Genomic DNA, 14181 nt, shown 5'->3' on the forward strand with positions numbered 1-14181 from the left:
TGAGGCTGTGCTTTGTCCAGTTAGGGTTTAAGTGCAGAGCATGATGGGAAAAGATATCTGGCTCAACCAGACTGGGAGGGGAGATAGAGGAGGACTGGGAAAGGTGGGCGCCCCAGGGTGGGGACGAGGTAGTGACAACAGTCTTGCAGCAACCTCTGCCAGGACCTGTGCTCCCATCACTGGGCTGGTGATCCTCTATTGGGTTAGGAGGGGGCGTGGGCAGAGATCCCAGGGTCTGGTCCGACCGTCTCAGGGCACAGCTGCTGCAGCCACAGAGGTCCTCGCATGCCTGAGGCTGCTCCTCTGCGCCCTCCTTTCCCTCTCCCCCTGCTTCTCTCTCTCTAAGCAAGAGCCTGCAGAGAGAACTGCAGGAAAATGGAGCCACAGGGGTTTCTCAGTTGTGTCTGGGGCCATGTGAATTGGGTTCACTCTCACTCGCTGCTGAGAGTTCCACCAGAGCAGAATATTTGCAAGGAAGTCACAGCTGGTGAGAGGCAAACCAAGGATTCAAACTCCTGTCTGCCTGACTCCAGTGTCTAAGGACCTGGGTAGCCTCTGGGGGCAGCTTCTGGCCCCGCTGATATTAACAGCTTTTATGGAGCATCGGTTATGGGCCAGGTGCTCCCAAGTTCTCTTCCAAGGTGGACTCCTTTATCAGACCTCGTCCCTGAGCAGCCACCTGTCCCCATGTAAAGATGGGGAAGGGGACTTCAGTGCTAAGGTTTAGGAAATGCAATGATGCAGAGGCAGGAAAGCACAGGGAGAGTGCCAGACACCAGTAACCACGCGTGTTGCTAATTATTTTCTAATATCAGATCAGATCAGATCAGTCGCTCAGTCGTGTCCGACTCTTTGCAATCCCATGAATCGCAGCACGCCAGGCCTCCCTGTCCATCACCAACTCCCGGAGTTCACCCAGACTCACGTCCATCGAGTCAGTGATGCCATCCAGCCATCTCATCCTCTGTCGTCCCCTTCTCCTCCTGCCCCCAGTCCCTCCCAGCATCAGAGTCTTTTCCAATGAGTCAGCTCTTCAAATGAGGTGGCCAAAGTACTGGAGTTTCAGCTTTAGCATCATTCCTTCCAAAGAAATCCCAGGGCTGATCTCCTTCAGAATGGACTGGTTGGATCTCCTTGCAGGCCAAGGGACTCTCAAGAGTCTTCTCCAACACCACAGTTCAAAAGCATCAATTCTTTGGCACTCAGCCTTCTTCACAGTCCAACTCTCACATCCATATATGACCACAGGAAAAACCATAGCCTTGACTAGACGAACTTTTGTTGGCAAAGTACTGTCTCTGCTTTTGAATATGCTATCTAGGTTGGTCATAACTTTCCTTCCAAGGAGTAAGCGTCTTTTGATTTCATGGCTGCAGTCACCATCTGCAGTGATTTTGGAGCCCCCCAAAATAAAGTCATCCACTGTTTCCACTGTTTCCCCATCTATTTCCCATGAAGTGGTGAGACCGGATGCCATGATCTTCGTTTTCTGAATGTTGAGCTTTAAGCCAACTTTTTCACTCTCCACTTTCACTTTCATCAAGAGGCTTTTGAGTTCCTCTTCACTTTCTGCCATAAGGGTGGTGTCATCTGCATATCTGAGGTTATTGATATTTCTCCTGGCAATCTTGATTCCAGCTTGTGTTTCTTCCAGTCCAGAGTTTCTCATGATGTACTCTGCATATAAGTTAAATAAACAGGGTGACAATATACAGCCTTGACGAACTCCTTTTCCTATCTGGAACCAGTCTGTTGTTCCATGTCCAGTTCTAACTGTTGCTTATTGACCTGCATACAGATTTCTCAAGAGGCAGGTCAGGTGGTCTGGTATTCCCATCTCTTGAAGAATTTTCCACAGTTTATTGTGATCCACACAGTCAAAGGCTTTGGCATAGTCAATAAAGCAGAAATAGATGTTTTTCTGGAACTCTTCTTGCTTTTCCTATGATCCAGCGGATGTTGGCAATTTGATCTCTGATTCCTCTGCCTTTTCTAAAACCAGCTTGAACATCAGGAAGTTCACGGTTCACATATTGCTGAAGCCTGGCTTGGAGAATTTTGAGCATTACTTTACTAGCGTGTGAGATGAGTGCAATTGTGTGGTAGTTTGAGCATTCTTTGGCATTACCTTTCTTTGGGATTGGAATGAAAACTGACCTTTTGTGGCCACTGCTGAGTTTTCCAAATTTGCTGGCATATTGAGTGCAGCACTTTCACAGCATCATCTTTCAGGATTGGAATAGCTCAACTGGAATTCCATCACCTCCACTAGCTTTGTTCGTAGTGATGCTTTCTAAGGCCCACTTGACTTTACATTCCAGGATGTCTGGCTCTAGGTCAGTGATCACACCATCGTGATTATCTGGGTCGTGAAGATCTTTTTTGTACAGTTCTTCTGTGTATTCTTGCCATCTCTTCTTAATATCTTCTGCTTCTATTAGGTCCATATCATTTCTGTCCTTTATCGAGCTCATGGTATCTCTGATTTTCTTGAAGAGATCTGTAGTCTTTCCCATTCTGTTGTTTTCCTCTATTTCTTTGCATTGATCGCCAAAGAAGGCTTTCTTATCTCTTCTTGCTATTCTTTGGAACTCTGCATTCAGATGTTTATATCTTTCCTTTTCTCCTTTGCCCTTCACTTCTCCTCTTTTCACAGCTATTTGTAAGGCCTCCCCAGACAGCCATTTTGCTTTTTTGCATTTCTTTTCCATGGGGATGGTCTTGATCCCTGTCTCCTGTACAATGTCACGAACCTCAGTCCATAGTTCATCAGGCACTCTATCTATCAGATCTAGGCCCTTAAATCTATTTCTCACTTCCACTGTATAATCATAACGGATTTGATTTAGGTCATACCTGAATGGTCTAGTGGTTTTCCCCACTTTCTTCAATTTAAGTCTGAATTTGGCAATAAGGAGTTCATGGTCTGAGCTACAGTCAGCTCCTGGTCTTGTTTTTGCTGACTGTATAGAGTTTCTCCATCTTTGGCTGCAAAGAATATAATCAGTCTGATTTCGGTGTTGACCATCTGATGATGTCCATGTGTAGAGTCTTCTCTTGTGTTGTTGGAAGAGGGTGTTTGTTATGACCAGTGCATTTTCTTGGCAAAACTCTATCAGTCTTTGCCCTGCTTCATTCCATATTCCAAGGCCAAATTTGCCTGTTACTCCAGGTGTTTCTTGACTTCCTACTTTTGCATTCCAGCCCCCTATAATGAAAAGGACATCTTTTTTGGGTGTTAGTTCTAAAAGGTCTTGTAGGTCTTCATAGCACCATTCAACTTCAGCTTCTTCAGCGTTACTGGTTGGGGCATAGACTTGGATTACCGTGATATTGAATGGTTTGCCTTGGAAATGAACAGAGATCATTCTGTTGTTTTTGGGATTGCATCCAAGTACTGCATTTCAGACTCTTTTGTTGACCATGATGGCCACTCCATTTCTTCTGAGGGATTCCTGCCCGCAGTAGTAGATATAATGGTTAATCGAGTTAAATTCACCCATTCCGGTCCATTTCAGTTCGCTGATTCCTAGAATGTCGACATTTACTCTTACCATCTCTTGTTTGACCACTTCCAATTTGCCTTGATTCATGGACCTGACATTCCAGGTTCCTATGCGATATTGCTCTTTTCAGCATCGGACCTTGCTTCTATCACCAGTCACATCCACAACTGGGTATTGTTTTTGCTTTGGCTCCATCCCTTCATTCTTTCTGGAGTTATTTCTCCACTGATCTCCGGTAGCATATTGGGCACCTACTGACCTGGGGAGTGACTTGGGAAAAGGATACAATTTGACCAAAAAGCCTCTGAGGCAATACCTAGACTGTGAAACCACATCACACAGAGGCCTACCTCTCTTTCCTTCTCCAAGGCTGATGTGTAACCAGTGCCATCCATCCAGCTGCCACCTTCCGAGGGGCCCTGTCCAAGCCCCCAAGGGTCCCACAGGAACAAATGAGTCCAAGAGTTACCCCAGACCTCACAGTTACATGGTTGTTCCTCCCAAGACCTGTACAAGAATTTCCTTCTTGGCCCGTGGCCCCTCTATTCCTTCGGTTCATTATCCTCCCATCTGTGTTCTCAAACCGCCTCCACACTGGCCACCCCAGCGTGGTGTCCCAATCAGGGCACTGGACAGAAAGTCACTTGAGGTCAAATCAGAAGAGACTTCCTGAAGGCTGTGGGATCCAAGAAGTAGAGGTGCCGAGTCTCCTTGGACATCAGGGAAGGCTTCTCAAGGAGGAAGGTTAGGGCAAGCAGAGGGATCAGGGGCAGAGATGGGAGACGAGCAGGGGGCTCTGAGGGGCCTGAGGGGTTGGGGGGGATGAGGCAGCCTGACACCCGAGGCCCGCAAGTCTAGGGTGAGGACAGCTAAGAACAGCGACCATCTGGGCCCTGATGCCAAGTTGGGGGAGTGTGGGCTCGGGAGGCAGTGGTGACATGGTCAAATGGGCAGTGTGTTGGAGCCCCTAGAAAATAATGTGGAAGGTGGACAGTGGTCAGGGAGAGCCTGGTAATCGGGGAAGATGGAATCTTGAGGTTGTGGATTCACTGAGAGGAGAGAAGACTGGAGTAGGCCTAGGGCAGGGGTGATGGGAGGTCAGGGCAGTGTCCTCAGGAGGAAGAAGGAGCAGGTGGGGCTCCCAGGCTTCCAGCTCAGGGCTCCTGTGGCAGCACCCAGCCAACAGCCAAGTGTGGACCTCCAGGGCATTCATGGAGTCTTGAACCCAGAGACAGAGCCATGATGCGTGTTCAGGAGAACTGGTGTCTTGAGAAGGGCCATCCCCAGGAATGTGTGAAGACTGGGAGGAGAAGCAGCCCAGATGCTCCTGAGCCAGCTCTGCCTCCTAAGAGGAGAGTCCTTGGAGGAGACTCAGCAGGAGCCCCCAGGGAGTTGGAGGGGATCCAGGAGAGCAGGGACAGGGGAGAATTGGTCAGGGGCAAGTTCAGGAGGATAGGGGGTCCCCCGAGTCTGTAGAGATGAAGACAAGGCTTGAATGTGAATGTGGATCCAGTGAGGACTGGGTAGCCTTGAGTGTAGGAGGGCACTGAACTGGGGTCACAGTGCAGATGACCTTTCTCATGCTTGACTCGGGAGGGGTCAGTTGAACAGGCAATGCCTGTTGGTGGGTATCTGTGAAGGAGGACTTTACTTTTTACCATTTTTATTTTGTATTGTAGTATAGCTGATTAAGCTAGAGGAGAACAAAGCAACCCACTCCAGTATTCTTGCCTGGAGAATCCCATGGATAGTGAGCCTGGCAGGCCACAGTCCGTAGGGTCTCAAAGAGTCTCAAAGAGTCAGACACGACTGAAGCGACTGAGCACACATGCATGCACACATAGCTGATTAACAAATCATGTTATGATAGCTTCAGGTGAAGAGCAAAGGGACTCAGCCATCTGTATATATGTATCCATTCTCTTCCAACCTGGAGGCGAACTTCCTAACTGAGAAACAGTGGAGATGAATCCAGGAGAGAGGACAGATGGAGCCAAGCTCCTGACAGGCTGACGGCTGGTCCCAAAGACAGGATGGTGTAGGGTTGATGGCTGCCTAGGGACAGGCTGGGTGGGTAAGGCTCAGAAGGGGTTGGTCCTGTCATCCACTCATCAAATGTTAAATGAGTGCATACTGTGTGCCAGGCAGTGCCTAGAGCTGGAGGTTGAGTGCTGAATACACTCCTTTACCCTGAATCCCGAGGAGCCCATGGTGTGGAGGCAGAGGGGATGCAGACAGTGCCTGGTCCCTCCCTCTCCTGGAGGACACAACCCTCTTGAGCAAGCCTGCCGGTGACACTCCCCATGGGATCTAGGAGAGGCCAAGAAGTTGTCAGGAGATGGAGAAACCATTTCTTCACCTTGCAAACGGGCCTCCCTGCCCACTGCCCAGAAATCCCATGAGGCAACAGCAAGGCTTGAGGTAAGACCAGCCCACACCCTGGGAGGAGGGCAGGGATGGGGCGGGTCAGGAAGACTCCTGGTAGAGCTTTTGCATCAGGGCTCAGACTGGGCATAAAAGAAGGGTCCCTTGGGCTGGGAGGAGGCAGACTCGGGACCATGGAGACCCAGAGGGCCAGCCTCTCCCTGGGGCGCTGGTCGCTGTGGCTGCTGCTGCTGGGACTAGCGCTGCCCTCGGCCAGCGCCCAGGCCCTCAGCTACAGGGAGGCCGTGCTTCGTGCTGTGGATCAGCTCAATGAGAGGTCCTCAGAAGCTAATCTCTACCGCCTCCTGGAGCCATCTCCTCCCAGCCTTGGCCACACTGTCGCCCTTTCGCTCAGGCTGGTCCTCCTGTCAGGAAGGCACTTTTCCCTCTAGGTGGGTTCCCACCTCTTCCAGGAAACCTTCCCAGACCTGGGTCATCTCCCAGCACCAGGCTTCCTGTCTTAGCATCTCTGCTGTGGGAACAGGCGCCCTGCACACCTGGCTCAGGCTCCCTGGACTTCTGGGAGCTCCAGGGATGGAGGGGTCACAGGCTCTGTGAGGTGACTTCCCTCCTAATATCCCCTCTGCACCTCGGTGTCTCTCTGCCAGGGGGAGCTCTGTCAGCCTGGAGGCTCCAGTGACAAGGGCTCTCCCTGCAGGCGGCCCTGACCTCCCTCAGCCCCTCTGAGGGGAGGCGCTGCCATCAGCGCCGCTGTGAGGGCCACTCCTGCTCTCTGTGTGCCCGTGAGGCCAGGCACGGGCTCTGCCCTCTCCCCTGTGCTGCCAGCACCAAGCCCAGGGCCGGACACACAGGGGGCTGGAGAGGCTGCGGTCCGGGTTGGGGGCAGGGAGACAGATCAGAGAAGGAAACATGAGCCGAGCCCAGTCCCCCCACTTTGATCCTTGACCAGGTGGAGGACCCGGGAGCTCGAAAGCCTGTGAGCTTCAGGGTGAAGGAGACCGTGTGCCCCAGACCGAGCCTGCAGCCCCCAGAGCAGTGTGACTTCAAGGAGAATGGGGTGAGCCTGGGGGCTGGGAGTGAAGGAGGATGCTTTCCAGGAAGCTGATCCGGGGACTTCAGGGGACAATTTCTCATCCCTGGGGTGAGGTGGGGTGTGGCTGGCGGGTTATAGCCTAGGAGTTCCAGTTTGATGTCGAGCCTCCTTCTCCAGGTGCTGAAAGAATATGGGGTGACAGTCACCGTGGACCATTGGAACGATGTATTCACGTAAGCCGTTGAGGTGAGTGGCCCTTTCCGTGGTGTGCAGCTGACAATGCGGTGGTGTTTGGAACGTGCTTTGGATCAATAACCCCCACCCCAGTCCAGGGCAGACCTTGCCCTTACCTTCCCGAGCCCTAGGTCTCCAGTCCTGGCTCTGCATACCTTAGAGCAGTGTGGTCTAACGGGGCCCCCAGGAAGAAACTAACAGAGAGGCAGGTTCTTGGCTCCAGTCAGACCTCCTGAATCAGACTCTGGGGTGGAGCCCAGGCATTTGGATTTTCACAAAGCCTCCAGGGGGTTGTGAACATGCCAGGTACTGACTGGACTCATGGGCTTTCAGCCTCTGTTCCGTCCAGCTTTGCTGGGATGGGCTTGGACCCTGGAAAGGCCCAGGCTTCCTGTGGGCCTCAGTTTCCTCATCTGTTTATGGGTGTAAGGATTCAATTGCATGCGCCAAGGGTCATAGCCAGAGGTGAACGGGGACCCCAAGATTCCTGGAGTCCACCACAAATGGAATGTCAGATGGGAAGGGATGGGCCATGTCTTGACCGTCACCCAGTTCTCACCAGAAACCTGTTTTTATTGATTCACAGCTTAAGAGTTTCAGGAAATTTGGCTCATCACCGTTCAGTCCCACGAGAGTCCCTGGCAGTGGTTCCCTCTACCAATCTCCCTGCTCCACGGTTAGCTCCAGAAATAGGACCTCCATTTCCATTCCCCAGGCCACAGTTGAACGATATGCAGATAACTGCCTCATAGGGGTTTTTGGTGAATCAGAAGCTCAGGGAAGACCTCTTGGGATCAGTTTTGCCCTGTGTCAGCATCTGAAAAATAAAATCTTGTGAAAACAACTTCCTTCAGCCTTCAATTTCAATTGTCTCCCCTCTTCCAACTTACTGGGACCTGTTAGGGGTGTGAGTATGTGTTTGTGTTTGTGTGTGTGTATGTGTTTGTGTGTGTGTGTGTTTGTGTGTGTGTGTGTTTGTGTGTGAGTGTGTTTTTTTTGTGTGTATGTGTTTGTGTGTGTGTGGTTTTTGTGTGTGTGTATGTGTTTGTGTGTGTGTGTGTTTGTGTGTGTCTGTGTATGATGTATGTCTATGTGCATGTGTGTATCTATGTCTGTGTGTGAGGTCACTCCTGTGAACACAGAGAAGCATGAGGCCCCTGTTCCTTCCAGGAGGGCACGAGGCAGGCAGCAGCCCCAGGAGCTCCAGAACTGCGTCCCCACCCTCGGGTCCCTCCCGAGCCCTTCACCCGCCCCCGCCCTCCTCCTCCAACACCCAGTAGGACGTAAGGAGACCTGCCGTGGGTGCAGAGCTGGTGGGAATACTGTTCCTGCTCTCATGGAGCTGACAGTCCACGAGGGGCCAGGCTTCCCACCTTGTTAGACACTCACAGAGACGAAGTTCAGTCTCAGGGCTGAGCCTGCAGGTGCAACGCCCAGGACATACCTCTGGCCCTTAATTCTGAAATAGTCTGCCCCTCCTGGTTTTTCCTGTGGCATTGTGACACATCACTGTTGCCTCAGCTGGGTCCCAGATTAAGCAGTGGGCTTGTGTTTAGGGGTCACATGGTTTAAAATTTGCACCATTAAATACAAGCATCTTGTCCATCAGGGTGAAGAGCTCACACGAGGGTGAGAGGCACAGAGTGACACACAGGTCACATGTCTACTTGCCTGTGTAGACAAGGCAAGTCTTTCAGACACTGCCCATGTCCTGCCCACTCCCCACTCTCCAGCTGACCTTTGCTCTGGGGCAGACTGGAAGCACTGGGGAGTTTGAATCCAGGGAGCAGCTTCAACTAACCACTGGGGGGACTTGATGGAAAGACACTTCCTCTTCCCCGCTCCTTGGGTGGCCAGCTTGCAGATGTTTCACCCCTCTGCCTGAGATCCCCAGCCGGGTTGAGCCCTTGTCTGCTTCCTCATTGATGTGTTCACTGACACCTCCTTTTCTGATTCAGGTCCTGCCCTGTCTCCCCTCTCTACGCTCCAGCCCGTGCTTTCTGGAATCGCCTCCCAAACAAACGACTTCTACTAAATGCTTGTCTTAGGTCTGCTTCTGGCCAACCTGTTCCAGAGAGGGACAGAGGTCAGGATCTCACAGAGCATTTACTTTGTTACCTGTTGGGCTTGTCTTCTCTTGGTGAGCTGGAGGGGCTGGTTTCATGCAGTTTAGAGGAACCTCATGCTTCTCACTCTACATCACCCCGAGTTGAGGGAAGAAACTCTACAGAGGAAACCGAGGGGGCTTTGTTGGGTTTGTGCCTGAAGATACAGACTTGCCAGAGCCAACTGCTAAATGGTCTGGGTATTTTTGAGCTGGTTGTTATACTCTTAGTAGCTTGAAATCAGCCTTGGTAGGAATATTTACATCATGGAAATTGGCAAGCACTCTGTATCAGGCCTGTCACAGTTGGCACGTTCCCGCCCAAACGGAGAGGGGGACCACTCATCAGGATGACACGGTGTCTGTGCAGGTCACAAGTGCCTTCAACTCCTTCCCATGGTTGCCCGTCCTGCTTCCATGGCAACCCACCTGTAGCCTCAGGCCTATCTTGCCCTTTCACGTTTTATATCAGTGTGGACCAGATGTCCCTTGGCATGGAGGAGGCATTCAGCTTGCATATGTGACCTCTGATAGCAGACAGGAAAGGATGCAAACAGTTTTTCCATCTCAACCCTTGAGAAGGAGACAGAACTGGTCCCGGGCCTTGTCAATGCCTTCTACAGTGACTGGGGAGAGAGTCTGCTGCTTGACCTTTTGACCTCTTACCCCTGAGAAGACAAGTGACAGTATTTCATGAATGGCATTGAGCATCTCTCCAAGACAAGCTTGATTTGTCAGTTCTCCTGCAATGGAGGGGACCCAAGCCCAGCAGGAGGGAAAGAAGGTATTGCGGGGAGAAAATTACTCAGGAAAAATCAGTGACTAGAGTGGTAGGATTAGAAGTAACACTCAGTTCAGTGCTCAAGGCAGGCATGCAAAAATAGTGCATAAACTTCCGAATTCTCTATTTTCAGGATCACCTACATTTTGCCTAAAGTGTTTGTGTCTCTCTTTCTCTTTCTCTCCTTCTCTCTCCCACTCTCCCTGTGTCTCTGTCTCCCGGCATTTTCTATGTCCCCAGTGTTTGGCTTTATTCACCTGTGGTCCGAGTCCATCGCTGTGGTCCGAGCTCCCCTAGGTGGGGAGCCCATCGCTGGTGCAGAGTGAGTCTGTTACTCACAGTCCCCGGGGGAGCAGGAGCGGGTCATGCTGCCCACACAGGAGAGGACAGTCACAGCCCGTGTGATGTTCTCAGGGAAGGAATGGGCAAGGCGGGAGCATGAGGCTGACCAGGTTGAGGATGGAGTAACTTGAGTAATTTCAGTGGGCTGGTGTGGGTGTGGGGGCTCCCTAATTTGTTGGCACCTGGCCCTGGGGTTACTAGGACAGAGATTTAGAGTCTCAGCGATAGAAAGGGTGGGATGGGGGTGCTGGTCGGTTTGCACGTGAGAGGTGGGCTGAGGGAGAGAGTGTTAGTTAGAGCATCTACTAACCCTGGGTGGAGCAGTGAGATGTGAAAACATCAGATACAGAAACGAGAACCCCTGGGTAACACAGGACCACTTGTATTACGTAATCATCGACACATCTGGAGTTTAATCTCACATCTCAAAGCTCTTTTATTCATTCAGATGGTACCTTATTCTCCCTTAGTTTTCTGTCTTCTTTAGATTATTTTTTAGGATCCTAGCTTGCAGGATCTTAGTTCTCCAAACAAGGATTGAACCCGAGACTCTGGCATTGAGAGCACCAAGTCGTAACCAATGGACGGCCAGAGAGTTCCCCTCTGGATTTTTTTTATGATTCTGTTTTATGTCCACTTTCGGCCGACTATTTGTACTTCTGTTTAAAATACTTTTATGTGATTGTGGTAGGGTTTACAGACAGAATTCATCTGTTATCAACGCATCTGTATTCAACAATATATCAACATACAGTGGAAGGGACTTGCCACAATATACTGACAACACTCTCTAGTGTTTTCATGTGTAGGCAATGTTTGTTGGTTGGGAAGCCAAAAGTTTCCATCTAATCGCTCTGCCTTCTGTGTTATCAATAGTGCAGGCATGACTGAACAATAACAACAATACCCAGAGGCTTTTTCGCTGAGTGAAGTTGCTTGAAACATGAGGGCATTCCACAAAACGGAATCCCTGGAGCATCAATGTGAAATTGCTCCCTTTTATAAAGTACAGGCAGGAGGAGAAGGGGATTGAAGGCAGAAGGAAAAGGGGGCGACAGAGGATGAGATGGTTGGCATCACCTACTCGATGGATATGAGTTTGAGCAGGCTCTGGAAATCGGTGATGGACAGGGAAGCCTGGTCTGCTGCAGTCCATGGGGTCGCAAAGAGTCACTGAGTGACTGGACTGAACTGATAAAGTAAAAACCTCGATGCTCCTGGTACTAGGACTACCTCTGTGCTGAACATGAAATGCGCTTTCAAAGCTGGTCCCTTTTTCTCTTCGTAGTAAACAAAGCCACACTCCGTGGGGCTGTGGCCCCACGTGGTCCTGATGACATCTCTGATGACTCCTCTTTGGGCTGAGATGGTACTATAGGACGTCTTTTTTAGGTCACAAATGTCCCCTTTCAGGATTTCCCCGATGGTACAATGGTTAACACTCTGCCCTTCGAATGTAGAGGGCACTGGTTTGATCCTAGGTTGGGGAAGCTCCGTAGCCATTCCGTGTGGCCAAAAAAAAAGGGAAGTAGTGACTTAATCCAACTAGAATGCAGTCAATAAAAGTGTATGATGCAGGGCACCCAAAGTCAGTGCTCTGTAACAACCTGGAGGGATAGGCTGGGAATGGAGGTGGGAGGGGAGGTTCAGGATGGAGGGGACACATGTATACCTATGGCCGCTTCATACTGATGGATGGCAAAAACCATCACAATATTGTAAAGCAATTATCCTCTAGTTAATATATTGTGTAACCCTTACTGTGAGGGGTGCTGACATCGGGGAAAGCCCAGTTAGGACAGTGACATTGGTACAAATGCCCAGTGGGAGCCCTCCTGATCGGCTTGGCCACACGCGTGCCAGGTTGCTTCAGTCATGTCCGACTCTTTACGACCCCATGGACCGTAGCCCACCAGGCTCCTCTGTTGACGGGATTCTCCAGGCCAGAATACCGGAGTGGGTTGCCATTTCCTTCTCCGGGGAATCTTCCCCAGCTCGGCCACATGGTGGCAGTAAAGCAGTTTAGAAGACAAGGGTGGCAGTTTAAGAAGGTGCTCACAGCACATCAGCTGGAGAGCTGGGGATGCAGAACTTCAAGAAAGCAACTCGCGGGTTGTACAGATGCCGCCCGCTCAGGCCGATCTGCCCTAGGAGCCTTTCCAGTGACACGTGCAGGGGGACTGAGAACCACACAGCCTGGAGCCCGGGGCAGAAGGAAGCCAGCAGCAGGCCACGGTCTTCCTGCGGACACAGACCCAGCACAAGCCTGACGCTGCAGCCCATTCAAGAGGCGTCACTGGCTTGTTACTGGGCATCAGTGGATGTTCAGAGCCTCAGAGAGCAACACCCCTATCACGGGAAGGGTGAAAATTGAAAATCTCAACAAAATGGCCCTTTCCCCGAAAAAAGGGAAAATGGGGCATTTGGAGGGAAACGTGGGCGGTCATGTTCTAGATGTGGCTCTCTCAGACGTGGGGTCTGTGTCAGCGCTCCCGGGGGGTTGGGGGGTGGGGTTGGTCCACCAGGGTCCTGAAAACCCCTAGCCCTTCATGGATGGATCAGCTAAGTTAAAGGTGGATGTGTGGGCTGTGCCGCTGGGCAGGAGGGGAGGCTGTCCCAGCCCAGGAAGCAGCTTGCGGTGCGGGACCTCCTGGGCTCGTGCAGGCGGGTGGGGTGGAGGGTGCTGGGCTGGACAGGAAGACAGGGGCCCAGTCACGAGCTCCAGATGCCCCCAGGGGTGGACAGCTGGAGATGCTGTGGGGAGTGGAAAGAGCACTGATCTGGGAGTCCAGCCCTAGGCTTGCCACGTGCACCCCCTGGCCTTGCTAAGCTCCCTTCTCTCTTGCTCTCCTGGGCCCTGGTTGCCCTTCTGGACAATGGGAGTTGCAAAGGCACTGCTCTTCTCCTGTATTTGTGCGTTCAGAGCCCTACTTTCTTTCTTTCTTGCTCCCTCTCTCTCTCTCTTTTTTAACAGAAATCACTTTATGTACTGTACACAGGAGGAGGTTTTGCTTTTTGCTTTTGGCTGCACCGGGTCTTTGTTGCTGTGTGCTGGCTCTGTCTAGGTGTGGCGAGTCAGGGCTCCTGTCCAGTTGCGGTGCATGGAGTCATTTCTCTTGCTGCGGATCACAGGCTCTAGGGCACTGGGGCTGCAGCAGTTGTGGCTCCCGGGCTCTAGAGCACAGGTGCAGTAGTCGTGTCGCATGGGCTTAGTTGCACCTCAGCATTTGGGATCTTCCCTGACCAGGCATTGCACTTGTGTCTCCTGCACTGGCAAGCAGATTCCTAACTACTTAACTCCGGGGGACGTCCCCTTCTTTACTTCTTAGAGAAGACTTTAGAGAACCAGTAAATCAAAATGACAAGTGCCTGTTGTATTTCCCAGGCACTTAAAACCTCTACTATCTGAGGAACTCCAGAAGCAGGTACTTGGTTTCCTTCTTGCCAACATTGTGTTTTGGGGGCTGGGGACAGGGCCAGCATCATGGGTGTGTCACCAGGGAGGTCACACAGGCCCCTGTGCTCAGGAGGGCTGGGTACTTGGTTTAATGCTCTATATATCCCTGAGGTCTTGAAATTCTATATACCTTTTGGAGCTGGGATGCTACAATTTCAATTTGCTAGTTGTATAGCTGGTTCTGGGCAGTGGTGACTCCACACCTCCCACAACACATGAAGGAGTCTATGGAAGTCATTCTGAGAAAACTTATTTCCCTGTGAACTTGCCCAGAAAATCCCCAAGTCCTTGCCCCCAGCCTTGAGTAGTCAGAGGGCAGGGGAGAGCCCAGGAAGGGAA

The 14181-nt window shown here is 51.3% G+C and overlaps 1 protein-coding gene across 1 annotated transcript; it reads left to right on the top strand.

Moving 5' to 3' along the window:
• Nucleotides 1-6064: 6064 nt before the first annotated feature.
• LOC113880452 (cathelicidin-3-like) lies at nucleotides 6065-7161 on the top strand. Its single transcript, XM_027522635.1, has 3 exons — nucleotides 6065-6268; nucleotides 6841-6948; nucleotides 7102-7161. The coding sequence occupies exons 1-3, from the start codon at nucleotides 6065-6067 to the stop codon at nucleotides 7159-7161; spliced, it is 372 nt and encodes a 123-aa protein (XP_027378436.1).
• Nucleotides 7162-14181: the final 7020 nt, after the last annotated feature.

The sequence above is a fragment of the Bos indicus x Bos taurus genome, chromosome 22 (assembly GCF_003369695.1).
Source record: "Bos indicus x Bos taurus breed Angus x Brahman F1 hybrid chromosome 22, Bos_hybrid_MaternalHap_v2.0, whole genome shotgun sequence".
Taxonomy (NCBI): Eukaryota; Metazoa; Chordata; class Mammalia; order Artiodactyla; family Bovidae; genus Bos; species Bos indicus x Bos taurus.

Excerpts from the sequence above, each read along its gene's own strand:
- LOC113880452 (XM_027522635.1), top strand. The coding sequence starts at position 6,065 with ATGGAGACCCAGAGGGCCAGCCTCTCCCTGGGGCGCTGGTCGCTGTGG. Across the intron at positions 6,269-6,840 it reads CTCCCAGCCTTGGCCACACT|GTGGAGGACCCGGGAGCTCG; the intron begins GTCGCCCTTTCG and ends ATCCTTGACCAG. Across the intron at positions 6,949-7,101 it reads GTGACTTCAAGGAGAATGGG|GTGCTGAAAGAATATGGGGT; the intron begins GTGAGCCTGGGG and ends CTCCTTCTCCAG.